Source organism: Capra hircus, chromosome 11 (assembly GCF_001704415.2).
Source record: "Capra hircus breed San Clemente chromosome 11, ASM170441v1, whole genome shotgun sequence".
In the NCBI taxonomy this organism is placed as follows: Eukaryota; Metazoa; Chordata; class Mammalia; order Artiodactyla; family Bovidae; genus Capra; species Capra hircus.
In genome coordinates, this window is record NC_030818.1 from 357,097 (window position 1) to 380,579 (window position 23,483).

General features: G+C 46.3%; 1 protein-coding gene across 1 annotated transcript in view; it reads right to left on the minus strand.

Moving 5' to 3' along the window:
- MERTK (MER proto-oncogene, tyrosine kinase) overlaps positions 1-23,483 on the minus strand; it is a 121,347-nt gene extending 97,864 nt beyond the window's left edge. The window contains exon 1 of the mRNA XM_018054803.1: positions 23,194-23,483. Within this exon, the coding sequence (XP_017910292.1) occupies positions 23,194-23,254 (61 nt within the window). The 5' untranslated portion in view covers positions 23,255-23,483. The remainder of the gene's footprint in view (positions 1-23,193) is intronic.

Genomic DNA, 23,483 nt, shown 5'->3' on the forward strand with positions numbered 1-23,483 from the left:
GGCCTCTGGGCTGGACACCTGGTGTTTGTCAAGTGGAGTAAAACAACCTCTGTTCTCACTCAGACACTCCAAGGACAAAGCTAGTGGAGAAGCTGAGCTCTGCTAAGAGATAAGGTGTCCACTCCAGAGGTGAGAAACCTTTCCTGCCCACACAAGCACAAGAAGGCTTCTTGGGGATGGAAAAGGGAGCTGACCCCCACCCCATAGTAAGTGCGGACATATACTCATAGGCCTCTGTCGCGGGATCCATCTTAGAAAAAAGTTGCACACACATTTTGGGGAGGGTCCACGGACCAGAACTGTACATGGAACAACAGACCGGTTCCAAATCGGGAAAGGAGTACGTCAAGGCTGTATACTGTCACCCTGCTTATTTTCAACTTATATGCAGAATACGTCATGAGAAACGCTGGGCTGGATGAAGCACAAGCTGGAGTCAAGATTTCCAGGGAAAATATCAGTAATCTCAGATACACAGATGATACCACCCTTATGGCAGAAAGTGAAGAAGAACTAAAGAGTCTCTTGATGAAAGTAAAAGAGGAAAGCGGAAAAGTTGGCGTAAAGCTCAAAAGTTCAGAAAAGATCATGGCATCTGGTCCTATCACTTCATGGCAGATAGATATGGAAAACAGAGGAAACAGTGACCGACTTCATTTTGGGGGGCTACAAGACCATGGTGACTGCAGCCATGAAATTAAAAGACGCTTACTCCTTGGAAGAAAAGTTATGACCAACCTAGACAGCATATTAAAAAGCAGAGACATTACCTTGCCAACAAAGGTCCGTCTAGTCAAGGCTATGGTTTTTCCAGTAGTCACGTATGGATGTGAGAGTTGGACCATAAAGAAAGCTGAGAGCCAAAGAATTGATGCTTTTGAACTGATTCTCCAACTGTGGTGTTGAAGAAGACTCTTGAGAGTCCCTTGGACTGCAAGGAGATCCAACCAGTCTAAGCTAAAGGAAATCAGTCCTGAATATTCACTGGAAGGACTGATGTGGAAGCTGAAACTCCAATACTTTGGCCACCTGATGTGAAGAACTGACTCATCTGAAAAGAATCTGATGCTGGGAAAGATTGAGGGCAGGAGGAGAAGGGGATAAGAGAGGATGAGATGGTTGGATGGCATCACCAACTCAATGGACATGGGTTTGGGTGGACTCCGGGAGTTGGTGATGGACAGGGAGGGCTGGTGTGCTGCGGTTCAAGGGGTCGCAAAGAGTCGGACATGACTGAGCAACTGGACTGAACTCAACTGAGTGAGGAGGTGCACAGTAAGGAGGTGATGTTAATCACTTATACAGGACAGTCCTTCCAGGTCTTCATTTACCTTTGGCCAATTATCTTGTTTCTTTCTTAACACCTAACTGGTCCGTTCAGTTCAGTTCAGTTCAGTCACTCAGTTGCGTCAACTCTTTGGGACCCCATGAACCGCAGCACACCAAGCCTCCCTGTCCATCATCAATTCCCAGAGTCCACCCAAACCCATGTCCATTGAGTCGGTGATGCCATCCAACCATCTCATCCTCTGTCGTCCCCTTCTCCTCCGGCCCTCAATCTTTGCCAGCATCAGAGTCTTTTCAAATGAGTCAGTTCTTCGCATCAGGTGGCCAAAGTATTGGAGTTTCAGATTCAGCATCAGTCCTTCCAATGAATATTCAGGACTGATTTCCTTTAGAATGGACTGGGTGAATCTCCCTGCATTCCAAGGGACTCTCAAGAGTCTTCTCCAACACCACAGTTTGAAAGCATCAATTCTTCAGCACTCAGCTTTCTTTATAGTCCAAGTCTCACATCCATATGTGACTACTGGAAAAATCATAGTTTTGACTAGATGGACCTTTGCTGGCAAAATAATTCTCTGCTTTTTAATATGCTATCCAGGTTGGTCATAACTTTCCTTCCAAGGAGTAAGCGTCTTTTAATTTCATGGCTGCAGTCACCATCTGCAGTGATTTTACAGCCCAAGAAATAAAGTCTGTCACAGTTTCCTTTGTTTTCTCATCTCTCTGCCTTGAAGTGATGGGACCAGATGCCATGATCTTAGTTTTTTTAGTGTTGAGTTTTAAACCAGCTTTTTCGCTCTCCTCTTTCACTTTCATCAAGAGGCTCTTTAGTTCTTCCTCACTTTCTGCCATAAGGGTGGTGTCATCTGTGTATCTGAGGTTACTGATACTTCCCCTGGCAATGTTGACTCCAGCTGTGCTTCATCCAGTCCAGCGTTTCTCATGATGTACTCTGCATAGAAGTTAAATAAGCAGGGTGACAATATACAGCCTTGACGTACCCCTTTCCCAATTTGGAACCAGTCCGTTGTTCCATGTCTGGTTCCAACTGCTGCTTCTTGACCTGCATACAGTTTTCTCAAGAAGCAGGTCAGGTGGTCTGGTCTTCCCATCTCTTGAAGAATTTTCAATAGTTTGTTGTGATCCAGACAGTGAAAGGTTTTGGTGTAGTCACAGCAGAAGTAGATGTTTTTCTGGAACTCTCTTGCTTTATGTTCCAATGGATATTGGCAATTTTACCTTTCATTCCTCTGCCTTTTCTAAATCCAGCTTGAACATCTGGAAGTTCAAAGTTCATCTACTGTTGAAGCCTGGCTTGGAGAATTTTGAGCATTACTTTGCTAGCGTGTGAGATGAGTGTATTGGAGAAGGAAACAGCAACCCACTCCAGTGTTCTTGCCTGGAGAATCCCAGGGACGGGGGAGCCTGGTGGGCTGCCGTCTATGGGGTTGCACAGAGTCGGACACGACTGAAGTGACTTAGCAGCAGCAGAGATAAGTGAAATTGTGCAGAAGTTTGAACATTTTTTGGCATTGTCCTTCTTTGGGACTGGAATGAAAACTGAGCTTTTCCAGTCTTGTGGCCACTGCTGAGTTTTCCAAATTTGAGGACACAATGTGTGTAGCACTTAAACAGCATCACGTTTTAGGATTTAAAATAGCTTGACTGGAATTCCATCACCTCCACTAGCTTTGTTCATAGTGATGCTTCATAAGACCCACTTAATTTTGCATTCCAGGAGGTTGGGCTCTAGGTGAGTGATCACACCATGTGGTTATCTGGGTCACAAAGATCTTTTTTGTATAGTTCTTCTGTGTATTCTTGCCACCTCTTCTTCATATCTTCTCCTTCTGTTAGGTCCATACCATTTCTGTTCTTTATTGTGCCCATCTGCATGAGATATTCCCTTGGTATCTCTAATTTTCCAGAAGAGACCTCTAGTCTTTCCCATTCTATTGTTTTCCTCTATTTCTCTGCATTGATCACTGAGGAAGGTTTTCTTATTCTTTGTTATTTCTTATTCCTTGCTAGTCTTTGGAACTCTGCATTCAAATGGGTATATCTTTGCTTTCACCCTTTGCCTTTCACTTCTCTTCTTTTCACAGCTATTTGTAAGGCCTCCTCAGACGACTATTTTGCCTTTTGCATTTCTTTTTCTTGGGGATGGTCTTGATCACTGCCTCCTGTACAATGTCACGAACCTCTGTCCAATTCTTCAGGCACTCTATCAGATCTAATCTCTTGAATCTATTTGTCACTTTCACTGTATATTTGTAAGGGATTTGATTTAGTTGATACCTGAATGGTCTAGTGGTTTTCCCTACTTTCTTCAATTTAAGTCTGAACTTGGCAATAAGGAGTTCATGATCTGAGCCACAGTCAGCTCCCAGTCTTGTTTTTGCTCACTGTACAGAGCTTCTCCATCTTTGGCTGCAAAGAATATAATCAATCTGATTTTGGTGTTGACCACCTGGTGATGTCCATGTGTAGAGTCTTCTCTTGTGTTGTTGGAAGAGGGTGTTCGCTATGACCAGTGCGTTGTCTTGGCAGAACTTTGTTAGCCTCTGCCCTGCTTCATTCTGTACTCCAAGGCCAAATTTGCCTGTTACTCCAGGTGTTTCTTGACTTCCTACTTTTGCATTCCAGCCCCCTATGGTGAAAAGGACATCTTTTTTGGGTGTTAGTTCTAGAAGGTCTTATAGGTCTTCATAGAATTGTTCAACTCAGCTTCTTCTGTGTTACTGGTCAGGGCACAGACTTGGATTACTGTGATATTGAATGGTTTGCCTTGGAAACGAACAGAGATCATTCTGTTGTTTTTGAGATTGCTCCCAAGTACTGCATTTTGGACCCTGGTTGACTATGATGGCTACTCCATTTCTTCTAAGGGATTCTTGCCCAAAGTAGTAGATATAATGGTCATCTGAGTTAAATTCACCCATTCCAGTTCATTTTAGTTCACTGATTCCTAGAATTTCGATGTTCACTCTTGCCATCTCCTGTTTGACCACTTCGATTTGCCTAGATTCATGGACCTGACATTCTAGGTTCCTATGCAATATTGCTCTTTACAGCATCGGACCTTGCTTCCATCACCAGTCACATCCACAACTGGGTGTTGTTTTTGCTTTGGCTCCATCCCTTCATTCTTTCTGGAGTTATTTCTCCAGTGATCTCCAGTAGCATATTGGACACCTACCGACCTCAGGAGTTCATCTTTAAGTGTCCTATCTTTTTGCCTTTTCATTCTCAAGGCAAGAATACTGAAGTGGTTTGCCATTCCCTTCTCCAGCTGACATTTTGTCAGAACTCTCCACCATGACCCGTCCGTCTTGAGTGACCCTACTCAGCATGGCTTAGTTTCATTGAGTTAGACAAGGCTGTGGTCCATGTGATCAGTTTGATTTGTTTTCTGTGACTGTGGTTTTTATTCTGTCAGCCCTCTGACAGAGAAGGATAAGAGGCTTATGAAAGCTTCCTGATGGGAAAGACTAATAGAACAAGACCCAGTTTCCCTCACACTCAGTCTCTCCCATATATTATAATGTGTCTCTAATAATAAACTTTGTGTCTGTTTGCAGTTTTTGCCTCCTTGAAACATTCTTGCTTTCAAACAGGATCAAGAACTCAGGCCACTTTGCTTCTAGCCCCTGGTGGTCTAGTGGCTAGAATTCTTGTTTTTCCAGGTTCAGTTCAGTTCAGTTCAGTCGCTCAGTCGTGTCTGACTCTTTGCAACCCCATGAATCGCAGCACGCCAGGCCTCCCTGTCCATCACCATCTCCCGGAATTCACTCAGACTCATGTCCATCGAGTCCGTGATGCCATCCAGCCATCCCATCCTTGGTCGTCCCCTTCTCCTACTGCCCCCAATCCCTCCCAGCATCAGAATCTTTTCCAGTGAGTCAACTCTTCGCATGAGGTGGCCAAAGTACTGGAGTTTCAGCTTCAGCATCATTCCTTCCAAAGAACACCCAGGGCTGATCTCCTTCAGAATGGACTGGTTGGATCTCCTTGCAGTCCAAGGGACTCTCAAGAGTCTTCTCCAACACCACACTTCAAAAGCATCGATTCTTCGGCGCTCAGCCTTCTTCACAGTCCAACTCTCACATCCATACATGACCACAGGAACCCAGGTTTAATTCCTGGGCTGGGATCTAAGATCTCTCTTCAGGACTGCTCACAGCTCTCCTTCCAAGATCAGAACCTGTGTACACACTTCAGCCACAAAAGTTGCAAGAAGCCTGAAGGGCTTTATAGCCCTCCATCACCCCCTTCAGCTTGCACCCATTTTTTGATTTGAGCATTTGACTTTTTCTCAATAGAAGTGCTTTGCAAAGGCACCTTTCCCAGCAGACTGTGACCCCCTGGTCCTTTCTGTTACTTGCGTGCTCAGCTGCTCAGTTGTGTCTCACTCTTTGCAGCCCCTGCCAGGCTCCTCCGTCCACGGGATTCTCCAGGAAAGAATACTGGAGTGGGCTGCCATCTCCTTCTCCAGGGGATCTGCACAACCCAGGACTGAACTGTGTCTCCTGCACTGGTAGGTCAATTCTTTCCCAGTGAGCCACCTGGGAAGTCCAGTCCTTTCTGAAAGTTGAGCACTAATGCACCCAGAAAACAGAGCTCCAGATTCAGACTATGAATCTTCACCATTATCTCCTAACTCTCCACCATGCTCTCAAAACCAGCAGAATGTCAGGATCTCCAGGGAAGCTTTTAAAACTCTGATGCCTGTGTTTCACCCAGAGGTTGAATTTATTGGCCAGCAGTACAGCTTAGATATTGGGATTTTAAAAAATCTCCCCTAGTGATTCTAGAGGAATTGGGGTCAGACCTAATTCCTAGGGTATTAGGGAATGGATCCATCTGGTGGACCAAATCATCTTGGGGGTGGGGGGCTCCTGCCTGGGAACCCTGATATTTTAAATGCACTGTGGCTTGGGAGCCTGGGATGAACAAGACCTATGATATCAGAGTTCAGTTCTGGCTCAGCCACTCAGAAGCCAGGTGACCGTGTACCAGTCACTTGTCCTTTCTTGTTCTGGCTGCACCACAGAGGCATGTGGGACCTTATTAATAGTTCTTTGATCGGAGATTGAACCTGCATCCCTCACAGTGGAAGTCCAGAGTCTTAACCACTAGACCACCAGAAATTCCCTTCCCCAGGCGCGTGTCCTTCTGAGACTTGCTCTCCTGGTCTGTGAAGGAAGACGTGTAACGCCTACCCCTCTCAGCCAGCAGAGGAGCGCAGGGCCCAGGTGCACGACAACCCAGAACGGCTGATCTGCTTTGCTTCCAAGGCACAGCCAGTCACGCCTGGACTGCCACAGGCACACACACGGAACTGATTATGCTGACTTGGCTCATTCAGCCTCTGGCAGGGAAACAGGAATCTATGTTTACCCAAGCAAGGGTGGTTTTCCTTCTCTTTCCCCTTTGGCAGCACGCCAAGTGTCACAGACAGGCTGAGGGGACACTTTCTGGCCAGAGTGGTAAAGTTTGGCCCCCGTATCTGGGGCTGGCTCTCTGCAAGGGCCAGCCGTGGCTTTCACAAGACCCAGGAGAGATGCTCTGTCCCCAAGTTTAACTCCTCTGCCCTGCCACCCACAACACACATCCTCCAGCCCCCTAATACTTGAAATCCTATTAATTTTAGCCATTCTTTTCAGGAAGAAACATTTCCTTTAAAAAAGTGACCATCTCAGACTTTTCTGTGGTCCGGTGGTTAAGAATCCACCTGCCAATGCAGGGGACATGGGTTCGATCCCTGGTCTGGGAAGACCCCCCCAAGCCATGGGGCGGCTAAGGCCATGCGCCACAACTATGGAGCCCATGAGCTGCGACTGCTGAAGCCCGTGAGCCGAGAGCCCGCGTTCCACGACAGGAAAAGCCGCCTCAATGAGGAGCCTGTGCACCGCAATGAAGAGCAGCCCTTCTCACCACAACCAGGGAAAGCCTGAGTGTAGCAGCGAAGACCCAGCACAGCCAACAATTAAGTAAATAAATAAATCATTAAAAAAAAAAAAGTCACCATCTCTAAGGTCCGAACACCTTAGTCAGCACCGTTTGTCCATATCTTTCCCAAGTGACAAGAGGGCAAAGAATTCCCTCCGAAAGCAGAGTACATGGATCTTTCCCTCCTTCTTGCACTAAGCACACCTAAAAACACAGGGTATTACATATGAAAGGAACTTTTAAAAAAACTATGAAGAGTGGAGAGACAGTAGTCTGACTAGGGACCCCGGGGACCTAAGAACAACATGGTGATGAATTCCCTGAGTGTCCTTTTGTTCAGGGCATCCCAGATTTGGAAATGCTAACAGGCAAAGACAAAAAACAACAACAAAAGCCTGTTACCTCTAATCAAAGGACTAGGAAAGGGCAGCTGGGCAAGACAGAAGGCTTTTAAACAGTAAACTGCTCCTCTCCAGGCAAACAATCCAGAAAAAGCCATGGCCCCATCCCCACCCATGCCAGCAAAGGTCAAGTGGGCAACCTAGAGTTGAACCCTGACCAGGCCATAAAGAGGTGCCACAAATGCTCCACTGGGTGGTATCAGAGAAGGCCAAGAAGAGAGGTGGCATTTTCACCTCACTGGCTGCTGTTAGTAAAGCCCATATGGGATGCCTACACTTTTATTCCCACACAGCATGAATGAGGCATCTCTCCTTGTCCCCAGCAGGGTGGTATGAGAGGAGAACCAGTGGAGAGTCAGAGATTTCACTGCTCCCCTAGGGTCAGTGGCAGTCAGGTGGGAACTGTCATAAAGTAATCGGGCACTCTTACCCTTTCCCCAGCCAGAACTCCCACCCTACCTCTGACTGGCATCCCACCCTTAGATGTCAATGGAGGTTGAGTGGGGAACTCATGGCTTTCCTCATAGCTCAGCTGGTTAAGGATCCACCTGCATGTGGGAGACCTGGGTTGGATCCCTGGGTTGGGAAGGTCCCCTGGAGAAGGAAAAGGCTACCCACTGGGGAACCTAGAATTCTACCCCCACGGCAGTTCAGAGGAAACTACGTAAAACAAAAGACACATAAGGGTCAGTCACATAATACTCTCAATGTCTAGGTTTCAATAAAAAAAAAAATTCTGTCTCAAACTGAATGAAATACAAAAACCAAGATAACAGAAAGTTATTCAAAAAAGCTTTTAAAGAAGGAATCACAAAAATACTTCAATGAGGGACTTCCCTGGTGGTCCAGCGGCTAAGACTCCGACTTCCAATGTGAGGTGCCTGGTTCAGTCCCTCGTTGGGGAACCAGATCCCACATGCCACAACTAGGAGTTCTCATACCATAACTCAAAGATCCCACACGTCGCAAATAAACAACCCACATGCCGCAACAAAGACTGAAGATCCTGCATGCCACAACCAAGGCCTGGTGCAGTGAAATAGATATTTAAAAAAGACTTCACTGAATATGAAATTCATGAATAAAATAGGAAGCCTTTTAGCAAATACATATAAAGTCTCAGTAAAGAACTAGAAGAGTGAGAAGAGAAACAAATGGGAACTTTTGAACTAAAAAATACAATAATCAAAATAAAAAACTCAGTGGATGGGCTCAATAGCAGAATGAAGGGGCAGAGGAAAGAATAAGTGAACCAGAAGATAGAGCAATAGGAAATTATCCAATCTGAACAACAGAAAAAAATGAACGGAGTCTCTGCAACCTGTAGGACTATTACTAAAGATCTAACATTTGTATCATCAGAGTTCTGGAAGGAAAAGACAAAGAGGGCAAGGCTGAAAAAGCACTTAAAGAAATAAAGGCTGATAACTCCCCAAATATGACAAAAGATAAAAACCTACAAAGTAAAACACCTGAACGAATCCAAAATAAGATAAGCTCAAACATATCCACACCAAGACACATTACAGTCAAACTTCTGAATCCTAAAGACAAAATAAAAAGAGTTTTTAAAGCACTAAGAGAGACGATACCTTGCTTACAGGGGAAACCAATTCAAATGACAGTGAATTTCTAGAAGGAAGTGGCACATTTTCCTAAGTGATAAGAGAGAAGGGCTGTCAACTCAGAATTCTTCTGGAATGAAAGGAAAACCAAAATATTTTCATACTAAGAGATTTGTCATCAGCAGATCTACTCTGAAAGAACAGCCAAAGGATATTCTGCAAATGGAATGGAAACAATAAAAAATAAAGCCTAAATCATTAGGAGGAAGAAAAAAACACAGAAAACAAAAATGTCGATCAATACAATAGAATTTCTTCTCCTTTTCTAAACTATGTCTGATGTTTGGAGAAAAACTGCAACACTGATGTGATTTTATATACGATGAAGAAATATTTAAGATAATTATGCTTAATTGGGGAGCTAAAGGGACTTAATCAGTAACTTCAGATATGCAGATAGTACCACCCTTTTGGCAGAAAGTGAAGAAGAACTAAAGAGCCTCTTGATGAAAATGAAAGAGGAGAGTGAAAAAGTTGGCTTAAAGCTCAACATTCAGAAAAAAGATCATGGCATCCGGTCCCATCACTTCATGGCAGATAGATGGGGCAACAGTGGAAACAGTGGCTGACTTTATTTTTCCGGGCTCCAAAATCACTGCAGATGGTGACTGCAGCCATGAAATTAAAAGACACTTACTTCTTGGAAGGAAAGTTATGACGAACCTAGACAGCATATTAAAAAGCAGAGACATTACTTTGTCAACAAAGGTCCATCTAGTCAAGGCTATGGTTTTCCAGTGGTCATGTATGGATGTGAGAGTTGGACTATAAAGAAAGCTGAGCACCGAAGAATTGATGCTTTTGAAGTGTGGTGTTGGAGAAGACTCTTGAGAGTCCCTTGGACTGCAAGGAGATCCAACCAGTCCATCCTAAAGGAGATCAGTCCTGGGTGTTTATTGGAAGGAATGATGCTGAGGCTGAAATTCCAATACTTTGGCCACCTGATGCAAAGAACTGACTCACTGGAAAAGACCCTGATGCTGGGAAAGATTGAGGGCAGGAGGAGAAGGGGATGAGAAAGGATGAGATGGCTGGATGGTATCACCAACTCAACGGACATGGGTTTGGGTGAACTCCCAGAGTTGGTGATAGAGAGGGAGGCCTGGCGTGCTGCAGTTCATGGGGACGCAAAGAGTCGGACACGAATGAGTGACTGAACTGAAATGAAAGGGACTTAAAAGGAAGTAGGAATTATATAATTCACTTGAACTGGTAAAACATCAACACCTAATAGACCACTAATCACATTAAATATAAATAACCTAAATACTTCTATTAAAATACAAAGATTGGCAGAGTAGATTAAAGAAACATGACCCAACTATCTGCCATTTATAAAAAAATTCACTCCAAATAAAATGATACAGGCAAGTTGAATATAAAAGATAGAAAAACAAAATCATACAACCACAACGAAAAGAAAAGCAGGATGCCTACATTAACATCAGATAAAGCAGATTTCAAAACAAGGAAAATTACCAGTAAGACATATTATGTAATGACAAAAGTCCGTCTACCAAGAGGACATCGCAGTCTTAAATGAGTATGAGCCAAAGCAAAGAGCTGCAAAGTATGTGAAGCAAAACCCAAAAGGCCTGAAAGGAGACGTAAAGAAATCAACAGTTATAGCAAAGACTTCAACATCTCTCTTTCAACAACTGAAAAAAGAACTGGGCACAAAATAAACCAGGATATGGAAGAACTTGATAAGACTGCCAATGAAGAGTCTAGGCTACATCTATAGAACATTCCACCCAACAGCAGCAGAACACACATCCTTTCCAAATGATGATGGGCGATAAACTAAGATAAACCACATCGTGAGCCATAAAGCCAGTCTCAACAAATTTAAAAGAACTAAAGTGGTGCAGTATGTATTCCCAGATTACCATGGAAATAAATATAAATTAATAACAGAAGGTAACTAGAAATTTCCCAAATACTTGCACACTAACAGCTAAATAGTCTATGGAGCAAAGGCAGAGTCTCAAGGGAAACTTTTAAAAATACACTGAGAGTGAAAATGAAGTTACAATATATCAACCTATGTGGGACATAGTTGACACAGTTTTGAGAGGAAATTTTAGTTAGTAGTCTGTGCTCATGAGATAGAAAAAGAAGAGCAAGCCAAACCCAAAACAAAAAGAAGGAAGAAAATAAATATAGGAAATAAATTGAAAAAGGAAAAGCTATAGGGTAAATCTAGTTGTTAAAAAAAATTAATAAAATTGATAAGTCTCTAGCAAGACTGACAAAGAAAAAAAAGACGCAAATTAGTAATATCAGGAATGAAACAGGGAATATAACTACAGACTCTGAAGACGTCAAAAGCATAATGAAATACTGTGTTTGCTACCAGCTAAGCCCACTGTGCTCCTTGCCCTGTGGGAGTCTAGTGTGCAACAGCTGCACACCGCAGCCTCCTCCGTAGTTTCTGCAGCCTGCTGCCTGCATGGGTTGCTCTGAGGGACCCTGCAGACAGCCCTTTCCAGTGGACACTCAGGTCTAGTATGCTGTCCCCAATCTAGGCTCCAGACAAGTGTACGCAGTGCCTCTGGAAAGCCCCAGGGCACAGTGGCCAGAGTCCACACTGGCCAAGTCATAATGTCCACCCACAACAAGCTGCAGAATAAAGAGCATGTGATTGTGGCCCGTCACAGGGCCAAGGTCAAGTTCCCAGGCTGCCAAAAGATCCACATCTCCGAGATGTGGGGACTGACCAAGTTTACTGTAGATGAGTTTGAAGACACGGTGACAGAAAAGCAGCTCATCCCAGATAGCTGTGTGGTTAAATACATCCTAATCATGGCCCCTGGACAAGTGGCAGGCTCTGCACTCACAACAGCCTTGGCACTGTCCCCTCCTTACTCATGCCCACCAATAAATCCTACTTTCCTGGCAAAAAACCGCAAAAATCATAATAATGATAACTAAATACTATGAACAATTCTACATACAAATTCAACAACATAGAGGAAATGGACCAGCTCCTCAAAAAACACAAACTACCACAACTCACAAGTCCTTGGACTACAAGGAGATCCAACCAGTCCATCCTAAAGAAAATCCGTCCTGAATATTCATCGGAAGGACTGATGTTGAAGCTGAAACTCCCAAATACTTGGGCCACCTGATGCGAAGAACTGACTCAGTTGCAAAGACTCTGATGCTGGGAAAGATTGAAGGCAGGAGGAGAAGGGGACGACAGAGGATAAGATGGTTGGATGGCATCACTGACTCAATGGTCATGAGTTTGAGTAAACTCTAGGAGTTCGTGATGGACAGGGAGGCCTAGTGTGCTGTAGTCCCTGGGGTCACAAAGAGTTGGACATGACTGAGCGACTGAACTGAACTGAACCACCACTCACTCAATATGAAATAGATCATTTGAACAGCGCCAGGTAAGGAAATTGAATTTATAATTTAATGAACACCCACAAAACAAATTTCCAGGCCCAAACAATTTCACTGGAGAATTACACCAAATGCTTAAAGAAGAATTAACATCAATCCCACACCCTGTTGTTGTTTCATCTTTAAGTCGTGTCTCTTTGCGACCCCATGGACTGCAGCACCGCCAGCCTCCCTGTCCATCACCAACTCCTAGAGTTTACTCAAACTATCTTCTGGAGTTTGCCCAAGTTCATATCCATTGAACTGGTGAAGCCATCCAACCATCTCAGCCTCTGCCATCCTCTTCTTTTGCCTTCAGTCTTCCCCAGAATCAGGGTCTTTTCCAATGAGCCTGCTGTTTGCATCAGGTAGCCAGAGTACTGGAGCGTCAGCTTCAGCATCAGTCCTTCCAATGATTATTCAGGGTTGATTTCCTTTAGGATTGACTGGTTTAATCTGCTTGCTGTCCAAAGACTCTCAAGAGTCTTCTGCAGGCCAACAATTTGAAAGCATCAATTCTTCAGTGCTCAGCCTTCTTTATGGTTCAACTCTCACATCCACACATGATTACTGGAAAGACCATAGCTTTTTATTACATGGATCTTTGTCAGCAAAAGTGATGTTTTTGCTTTTTAAAACGCTGTCTCGGTTTGTCATAGTTTTCTTTCCAAGAAGCAAGAGTCTCCTAATTTCATGGCTGCAGTCACCCGAGAAGAGAAAATATGTCACTGCTTCCACTTTTTCTCCTTCCATTTGCCAGGAAGTGATGGGACCAGATGCCATGATCTTCGTTTTTTGAATGTTGAGTTTTAAGCCAGCTTTTTCACTCTCCTCTTTCACCCTCATCAAGAGGCTCTTTAGTTCCTCTTCGCTTTCTGCCATTAGAGTGGTGTCATATGCATATCTGAGGTGGTTGATTTTTCTCCTGGAAATCTTGATTCCAGCTTGTGCGTCCCTCAGCCCAGCATTTTGCATGATGTACTCTGCATACAGGTTACAGAAGCAGGGTGACAATATATAGCCTTGACGTACTTCTTTCCCAATTTTGAACCAGTACACTGTTCCATGTCCAGTTCCAACTGTTGCTTCTTGATCTGCACACAGGTTTCTCAGCAGGCAGGTAAGGTGGTCTGGTAATCCCACCTCTTTAAGAATATTCCAGCTTTATGTGATCCACACAATCAAAGGCTTTCAAGTAATTAATGAAACAGAAACTGATGTTTTTCTGGAATTCCCTTGCTTTCTCTATGATCCAACGAATGTTGGCAATTTGATCTCTGGTTCCTCTGCCTTTTCTAAACCCAGCTTGTACATCTGGAAGTTCTCAATTCAAGTACTGCTGAAGCCTAGCTCGAAGCATTTTGAGCACGTCCAGGATCCTCAGAAATACACCTCTGTGTTTCCAGACTCTTTTATTGCTCCAGATAGAGCTGGGGGTGGGGAGATGGGGAGAGGAGGGTAGCTCATGGGGCCACAGTCAGCAAAGGCAGCCGGGAATGGTAGCTGCCCACAGGAAAGAAGTCATACAGGCAGGACTCTTTTTTTTTTTTTTTCAGACTTCATTTATTTTTTGACCTAGGCCCATGGCAGTGAAAGTGCTGAGTCCTAACCACTGGAGCACCAGGGAATTATGAAGACTTTATTATTACTTTATTTAGCTAGTTAGCTTTTGGCCACGCCGCAAGGCATGCAGGATCTTTAGTTCCCTGACCAGGGATCAAACTGGTGTCCCTTGCAGTGGAAGCAGTCTTAACCATTGGAATGCCAGGGAAGTCCCACGACTCATTTTTAAGGGACACTCTACACTGCCTCAGGCCCTGTTTCTAGGCTGATTGATGCCTGAGGACACTTATAGCCAGAGTCAGGCAGAGGGCAGGGGCGGGTGGGTTGATCTCATGCAGGCCCTGTGTTTGACTCTCGAGGAGAGAAACTGTTCCAGCCCACATCTCTTAGATGCAACCTGTGTCCTGCCCAGAAGAGATCCCAGAATCACCTATCTGCCCCCTATTTGATCAACGGAGACATGCAATTTCTGCAACATGACTCTCCCTGCACATTGCAACCGGGCTGAGGACTTACATCTTCAGACTCTCAAAGTGGTTTTTTTTTAACCTAATGCTGTAGATTTCCTGCTAAAGTCTAAGAGCTTCCTTTTTCCTTTGTCCTCAAACTTTCAAAGAACATTGTTTTCATCAACAAATCTTCAAATCATGTGCCCAAATTTTAAAAAAAAGAAAAAAGAGGCTCAAAGGGTGCTTTCACTTCCTGTGTGGAGGCAGCCTGCCCTGAACTGTGCCGAGTGGAAAACAGGCCACCCTTCGGAGGCCATGAATATTCATCACCTCACTGCGCATTCATTAAGCAGCACCGGGACAGAAAAGTACTTTCAGCGAGTTTATGCTCTAATATTCTCCATGAAGACAGCCTGTTCTTGCTTGTAGAAAAGATCATTTTCGAAAACGATAGTGAGGTCGGTCTTCTATGAGCAGCTTTGAAAGCCCTGTGGCTTACAATAGCAAAACAATCCCTTCTCCAAAATAAACAAGGCTTTCCTTTGTATGTCCAAGGAGAGGAAAGACCAGAGCTAAGGCAAACTCTAAGACGTCCACCGGCCCTGAATGCTGACACAACTAGAGCCGTCACCCCCCACCCCCAATCCCTGCACCCAAAAGCAGGTTATAGAGAAAAGGGTGCTTTTCAGACAGTGCTTGCCTGATCCTCAAGTTCCAGCCCGAGACCTAAATCCTGAGGATGGGCCCCATCCCAGAGTGAGCTGGGGCAAAGCTCTAACCCAGTGATGATCAGATATTGCCGGGCCTTGCTTGACTCCCCAGAAGCTAGACAACACCTATGAAGGGCCTGACTGGGAAAAATCCAGAAGACCCCATTAATGTCTGAGGACAGGGAGAAATACAAGCATAAAATCTGCTGCCACAAACACCTATGCATTTTGATTATGAAATGCAATGGTTTTTCTCCAAGCCTAAGACACTCCAACATGCTTAGCTTTTGGTGTAAATGTACGATCTCCGTCCAAACATAAGGTCAACATGTCTCCTCTCTCTCTTCCTCCCTCTCCCCTCTGCCCTGCTCCTTCCCCCACCCCACCCAGTCTTCCCTCAAGACTCATGGAAAATCCATTTTACCATTAAGTGAAAAATGATCTAACGGTGAGTGAAATGGACAAGTGAGTGTAGCGAAAGTCGCTCAGCTGTGTCCGACCCTTTTTGACCCATGGACTATACAGTCCGTGGAATTCTCCAGGCCAGAATACTGGAGTGGGTAGCCTCTCCCTTCTCCAGGGGATCTTCCCAACCCAGTGATAGAACCCAGGTCTCCTGCATTGCAGGCGGATTCTTTACCAGCTGAGCCACAAGGGAAGCCCAAGAATACTGGAGTGGGGACAAAAGGATGAAATAAAATGTTTTAGAATGGAGTGTAGAATTTTCAACCAACTCCGTAAGACATAACTATTCTTCCTTGACTCGGATTCGATTCTTGGGTGGGGAAGATCCCTTGGACAAGGAAACAGCAATGCACTCCAGCATTCTTGCCTAGAAAATCCCATGGACAGAGGACCCTGGCGGGCTATGGTCCATTGGGTCGCAAGTAGAGCTGGACATGACTTAGCAACTAAATAACAACAGCAACAACATCCTTACTTCACTTTAAAACACTGGGACCTAAGGAGGTGACCTGACGTGGCAGCCAGGCCACGCCCGCTGGATCCTGCTGGCTAACAGAGGCTCAGACTGGAAATGGCGACCAAGAGAGCAAGCTGCCCAGCAGCTGGTGGGGCCAAGCTTCCAGGCCTGATGAGCCCAGGGAAAACCTGGGCTTTCGCTGTGGTTAAGAATCTTCCGTGGAACTTCCCTACTCATCCGGGGGTTAAGACTTCGCCTTCCAACGCAGGGGGTGCGGGTCTGGTCCCTGGCCAGGGAACTAAGATCCCACGTGCCTCGGGGCCAACAGGCCTCAACAGAAAACAGAAACTATGGTGTAACAAACGTAAGACTAAAAATCGTCCACACCCCGCGCTGCCCTGGTGGCTCAGCGGTAAGCAATTCGTCTGCCAATGCAAGTGACACAGGTTCCATCCCTGATCCGGGAGGATCCCACGTGCAGAGGGGCAACGAAAGCCGTGCACCAGAACTATTTCGCCTGAGCTCCAGAGCCCAGGAGCCATAACTACTGAAGCCCAGGCACCCTAGAGGTCATGCTCTGCAACAAGAAAAGCCATCGCAATGAGCAGCCCACGCACCAAAACTAGAGAGTAGCCCGCACTTGCCGCCTCTCAGTGCAGGAGACGTAAAAGATTAGAGTTTGATCCCTTGCTCGGAGGGATCCCCTGGAGGCGGGCATACCAACCCACTCCAGTATTCTTGCCTGGAGAATCCGGCGCACAGAGTCAGACAGGACTGAAGCGATTTAGCATGCGCACCTACACAGCAATTAGAGGAAAAGCCCGAACAGCAATGAAGGAAGACCCAACACAGTCAAAAATAAATACAATTATATTTTTTAATGGTCCATTAAAAAAAAAATCTTCTATACAGTTCAACAGCCTCACTTCAAAGAAAACTAAGGCCCAGGAGAGAGAAAGTGCTGGCTGGTAGGTACTCTGAGTATTCTTGCTCTCCAAAACAGGCTGCAAGATCTTCCTGCCAGGTGGCATTTTCAGCATTTTAGCTGGAGGCAGCAGGGGTGGAATCAGGAACAAGATAGAGAACAAGTTTCCTCTGGGTCAGGGGTTAGCAAATGCCCAGAGTGTGGGAGGCAGAGGAGTCTGGGCCTTTCCTGGGGTACCTGGGGGGCTTGCTCACACCTGCCACTAGGCAGGACGCACCTGGAAACCAGGAGCACACCTGGGGCTCCTTGCCCAGCCCATCTGCTACAAGACCACCTGCACACGCCCCCCCAGACACAGGCAAAGAGCACCGCCCAAGAAACAGCTTCCGGAAGCCTGCATTTGGCAAACCTAGTTTTAGCTGGAAAAAAGGAAAGGAATTATCTGGATGTTTACACTCAAACAACCAAAAAAAAAAAAAAAAGTAACCAAAACAAAACCACACCCACTTTAGAGTAGAGTGGTGTGGGAAACGCCGCGCAGGAACTGGACTTCATTTTTATACCTTCCTGAGAGGCACATGACGGGAAGCTATTCCTGGACCAAGTTAAGCCTGAATTCAAGGAGTGAGGGTCATGGTGGGGCAGGAAGGGGAGCAGTCAGGACAGGTCCTGCCTTGTCTGAGGTAACAAGTGTGGGTTCTGTTCACAGAAATACCAGGAAACAGTCCTACAGAATAAGGAATTCTGCGCTCCAGAATGGACCCCCACAGCCCTCCACCAAAGCACTATGGGGGGGGGGGGTGGCGGCCGCAGATCTGACCTCATATTTCAGGTTTCAATTTAGGACACATTTCACTAAGAAAAGGGGAAACTTTTCCCCCAGTACCTTTTATTTAAGAAAAACAATTACTACAAAATTTGAGTTCAGAAGGGAGGGAGCATGGGTAACAATGGCTAATAGTTTGAGAGCTTTTACCACAAGACATTGCCTCCTTTATCCTCCCAATGGTTCCACAAACAACGAAGATTTCCACTAGACCCCTGAGGGAACTGAGGTCCTGAGAGTTAGTCACTGCACCCGGGGCTCCCCAGAGGCCAGCCAGGCAGGACAGGAAGCCCAGCCCGTTTGGTCACTCAGCCCCTGTTAACATTTCCATTCCAATCCCTTGAAGCACACAGGTTTAAGAATAACCTGCTTTTTTAAAACGTTTTATAATACTTAACTCCCTGCTGAGATGCATTTCCCCCACCCCCACTCTGAGCCCCGTGTTTCGGGTTAAGATTAAACTAGTAACAACATGCCAAAGTCAAGACACTCCGGGCCACAGTGACCTGGGAATTAGGCAGTCTGCTCTGGACAAGGAACTGTTAAACAGTATCTTTAACATGAAAAATTGGCTTTTAATTTTAAGTCGAGACTATAAAAAAATGTTAATTTTGCTCTACTGGCCTTAATACAGTCCACAAATCTACCGTAACCTTTCTAGTAATGGAATCATTTTGGCATAACAGTGAAATGAAAAACTGTTTTCTAGCAACCAAGCCCCAAGCACAAGGGCCTGGGAGCTGCGGCAACTGTTTCTGGAAAAGCCAGAAGGGAGAAAGAAATGGGAGGAAGACACAGCGAGACCCACAGAGGCCTTGATCTTTGCAGATACTGAGCAAATACTTCTCTGTGCAGATGCTTCCCTGGTGGCTCAGTAGTTAAAATATCCACCTGCCCATACAGGAGACAAGGGTTCGATCCCTGAGTCATGTAGCTCCTCTAGAGAAGGAAATGGCAATCCACTTCAGTATTCTTGCCAGGAAATCCCATGGACAGAGGAGCCTGGCGTGCTACAATCCATGGGGTCAAAAAAGACTAGGATATGACTTAGCGAGTCAACAACAGCAGATACTGAGCACCTGAAATGAGCACCCTGCTTGGAAAACAGAGAGGAACCCATCAGACAGCGGTAGAGTTATTTAATAGAGTGTGTGTGTGAGTATGGCAGAGGTGGCAGTGAGGGAAGGCCTCTTCAGGAGAGCAACTGAGTTAGCGTGTAGACACCTTGGGGAAGATTTTAGCCAGAGGGAACTTCCACAAAAAAAGAGCCAAAAAGACCTTTGCGGCTGGAGCGGCAAGAACTGAAACCGAAAATGAGTCCAAGAAGAGAGGTGGGACCGCAGCCCTTGCCAGCCTTGGTGCCGAAAGGGAGGCCACCCAGTCCAATTCAACCTCAAAGTCTCATCCTGGCCACTACGCAGAAAGTGGCGGGTTGGCGTGTATTCATTTCCAGGTGGGGGAACCCGTTTAAAGCAAGGCTCAGCCTCTCTCCCTGGTGGTGTATTATCAGTTCACTGGCACTGTTTTTAACCAACTCTGACTGGCAACCTGCTCCTAGGATTACTGACCCTGCTCCTAGGATTACTTGGAAGTTATTTTTGATTGAAACAATAGTTATCATTTTGAAAAATAATAGTGTTCTGTTCATCACGTTGGCTTCCCTGGTAGCTCAGTGGTAAAGAATCCGCCTGCCAGAGTAAGAAATTCAGGTTCAATCCCTGTGTCAAAGATCCCCTGGAGAAAGAAATGGCAACCCACTCCAGTATTCTTGCCTGGAAAATTCCGTGGACAGAGGAGCCTGACGAGCTTCAGTCCATGTGGTTGCAGAGTCAGACACGGCTGAGCGACTGAGCGTACACACACACACACACACACACACACACACACACACACACACACAGAATCACCACTCTAAGGAAGCAGATCAGAATAACTTTTGAAAAGTCACTTATTTTTGAAATGCGACCTGCTTCCTTTCCCAAAGCATTTGAGTCCGATGATACAAAGCCCATGAGCCACTAGACAGCTTAAAGTTCTTTCTGGGATAATGTTTACAGTATATTGTAATACGGTGCCAGCTTCAGTTTGGGAGAGAAACCGCAACACTGAAGAGTTTTAAAACCCAATTAAGGACTTCCCTGCTGGTCCAGTGGTATCCACCTTGCAATGCAGGGGACTTGGGTTTGATCCCTGGTCGGTTAACTAAGATCCCACAGGCCTCCCAGCAACTAAGCCTGGACCCCAACTAGAGAGTCCATATGCTGCAATGAAAGATCCTGCGTGATGCAACAAAGATCCTGAATGCCGCAACTAAGACTTGATGAAGCCAAATAAGTAATGGAAAAAAAAAAGTGCGATTAAAAGAACAAAAGCCCAATTAGTTCTAAGGGCTGCATTAAGGGGCAAGCAGAGCCTCATCACTGGTTAGGTCCTTGCAATGCCTCCACGTCTGCATTTTTTTAAACTTATTTTAAATTGAAGGATAGTTGCTTTACAATATTGGTTTGATTGTTGCCATACATCAACATGAATTAGCCACAGGTATACACATCTCCGCTCCCTCTTGAACCTCCCTCCCTCCCACCCCATCCCACGCCTCTAGGTTGTCACAGAGCCCCAGTTTGAGCTCCCTGAGTCATAGAGCAAATTCCCACCGGCTCTCCTTTACATGTGGCAGTGTGTGTGCTGCCGTGCTCCTCTCTCCATGCCTCTCTTCCTCTCGGTCCTCTCCCCAGCCCTGGGCCATAAGTCTGCTCTGTGTCTCTGTCTCCACTGCTGCCCTGCAAATAGGTTCATCGGTACCACCATAAATCATAGCAAGACCCACTTCTGTATTTTCATCCACCTGCTTCCCCTGGGCCTCTAGAGCTACCCTTTGCTGATTTGTTGCTCACTGGCACCCCCATCAGAGACGGAACAGAAAGGACTGGAGAGCCCAGAAATGCCCCTGGTTCAGCAGTTTCAGTTCTCTGTGTTTATCTTTGTGCAAGGGTGTTTGTGGGTATGGGGTGGGGGTAAGGAGTAAGGCAGATTTCAGGGTTAAAGTGCTGTGTAAACTGTAATTATCCATTCCTCTACAGTGTAGAGTCTATGCACACATTCATACCCCGTCTCTCCTGGCTCTGCTGTCTGGTGAGTAAACCACTTAGAGCCACAAGATGCAATATGAAAATCTTAAAACTAGACAAGGAATCCAATTTCCATTTTCAGCACCCTTGAGTGTGAGAAAGTGTTAGTTACTCCATCATGTCCGACTCTTTGCAGCCACACGGACTGCAGCCCGCCATGCTCCTCTGTCCATGGAACTCTTCAGGCAAGAATACTCGAGTGGATAGCCACTCCCTTCTCCAGGGGATCGTCCTGACCCAGGGGATCGAACCTAGCTCTCCCACACTGTGGGCAAATTCTTTACCATCTGAGCCAAGAGGACTGCTCTCATTCAGCCAGTGAGAATCCCATTCTTTGAACTTTTCACAAAATGAAACAGTCAGACACCTCACAGGTCAATTCAAGATAAAAAACAAAAGGTAGGAGAAGAAAAACTGGAGAAACTTTTCATTCTTCCAGTTGGGTGGATTTTAACAGACTTTTATGATTATCTGCTTAAAGTAATTATCAGCTACAGAAGGTTTATTATTATTAATGCTTAAAAAAAGGAGAAAAAGAAAAACTCCATTAAAAAAACATCTTCCCCAAAACTACTGCTTCTGTTACTTTTCCCATAATTTTCACCACATTTACTACATCCAAGACTATTTATGGCCAGCCTTCCCTGGTAGCAAAATATAACAGATTATGAAAAACCGATCTAGCAGAAATGCTGAGGAATTTCTGAGGGTTTGGTGGGGGGTGGGTGGTTGGGGTAAAGAATAGAATTGTTTTCATTCTTTGCTTGGTTTACTCTCTGGATGTTTGCTTCAAATTGCTACATTGCCTCAAATTATAAATTGTATGTGTAATTTAACGTGTAACAAGAGGGTGCAGCTGCTTAAGAATTTCTGATTTGAGCAACTGAGCTTTCCAGTGAAATTCTCACAGGAAAAATTCTGAAGTTAACTGCTTAAGTATAATTGAAGTTTCCAGGTACTCTTCAAAAACACCTTTGACCACAATAGGTTTACATAAAAGCTAAACCTTTAAGCTAAGGAAAAATGCTTGATGTGTGTTTATTCAGCATAAAGCCTGGTTAAGTTTCTTCCAGCTTCCTTAAGAAGTACTTCAGAGGTTAAACTTCTAGCCCATTCGTTAATCACTGACCCTCCAAACAAGCTGCGGATACAGAATGGAACCATGAAACCTGCCTTTCTGTGCCTCTACTTACCAATCCAGTATCTTATATTGGAATGCCTAGCAGTGCAGACGGAGAAGGCAAGGGCACCCCACTCCAGTACTCTTGCCTGGAAAATCCCATGGACGGAGGAGCCTGGTAGGCTGCAGGCCACGGGGTCGCACAGAGTAGGACACGACTGAAGCGACTTAGCAGCAGCAGCGCAGAGGTAATACGCCTAGACGCTGACCAAGCGCGTTAGATCCCGTTCGGCAATAACAGGGGTGAAAAGAGCGCGTGCTCTTTTTCTGGCCCCCCACCCACTCACAGGGCGTCGCTGCTAAAGCAGTCCCTGAAGGCCCGGGGTGGGGGGCAGCCGACTAGTCCCTCCCGGTCGCGCTTTGGCCTTGGTGCATCGCTGCACCGGGACTGCGACCTCAACTCTCGCAGCCTGCGGGTCTCCAGTCGCCCAGAGTGGAGATGGGGTCTGCGTGCGGCTCCTAGAACTCCCGCCAGCAACTGGGGTCCAGCCACACAGCCACTTCCAGTGAGAAGTTTTTGGCGCATTTCCCTCCGCCGAAAACTTTAGGACTTGCAGCGCAACCGGCCGAGCTCTGTTTCCCTCTCCGCGGTCACTGTGGGCCCCCGGCGCCCACCCCTCCCGGCTCCGCGGGGACGCGCACCCACTACCCAGCCAGGATGCCAGGACGGTGGGTACGCGGGAGCCCTGCCCCTCGGCACCTGGCACCTCTGGGGCGCGGGGAGGGATCTGCAAACTCGCCAGCAGCCGGGTGCGCCCCGATCGGCGCGCTCCCTCCCCGGAGCTCCCGGGCGCGAACCCCCGGCCCCGAACCCCCGGCCCCTTGCACTCACCTCGTGTCCAGAGCGCGGAGAGGAAGAGCCACGGCAGGAACAGCAGCACAGCCCGCCCCATCCCGAGATTGCGGGTCTGAACAGTCTCTTCGGACCGACGGACAGATGGACGTCCGGAACCTGCCGCGTCGCCGGCCTAGCGCGCGCAAAAACAGCCCACTGCCGGAGACCCGGGCAACCCGCTCCGAAGGCGCAGAGCGGAGCCGCGGTCGAAGGCGCCGAGAGCTGGAGCGGGGCGGGCGAGGGGCCGAGTCCGGGCCGACCCAGCCAGTCGGGGAGGGGAGGGGGCG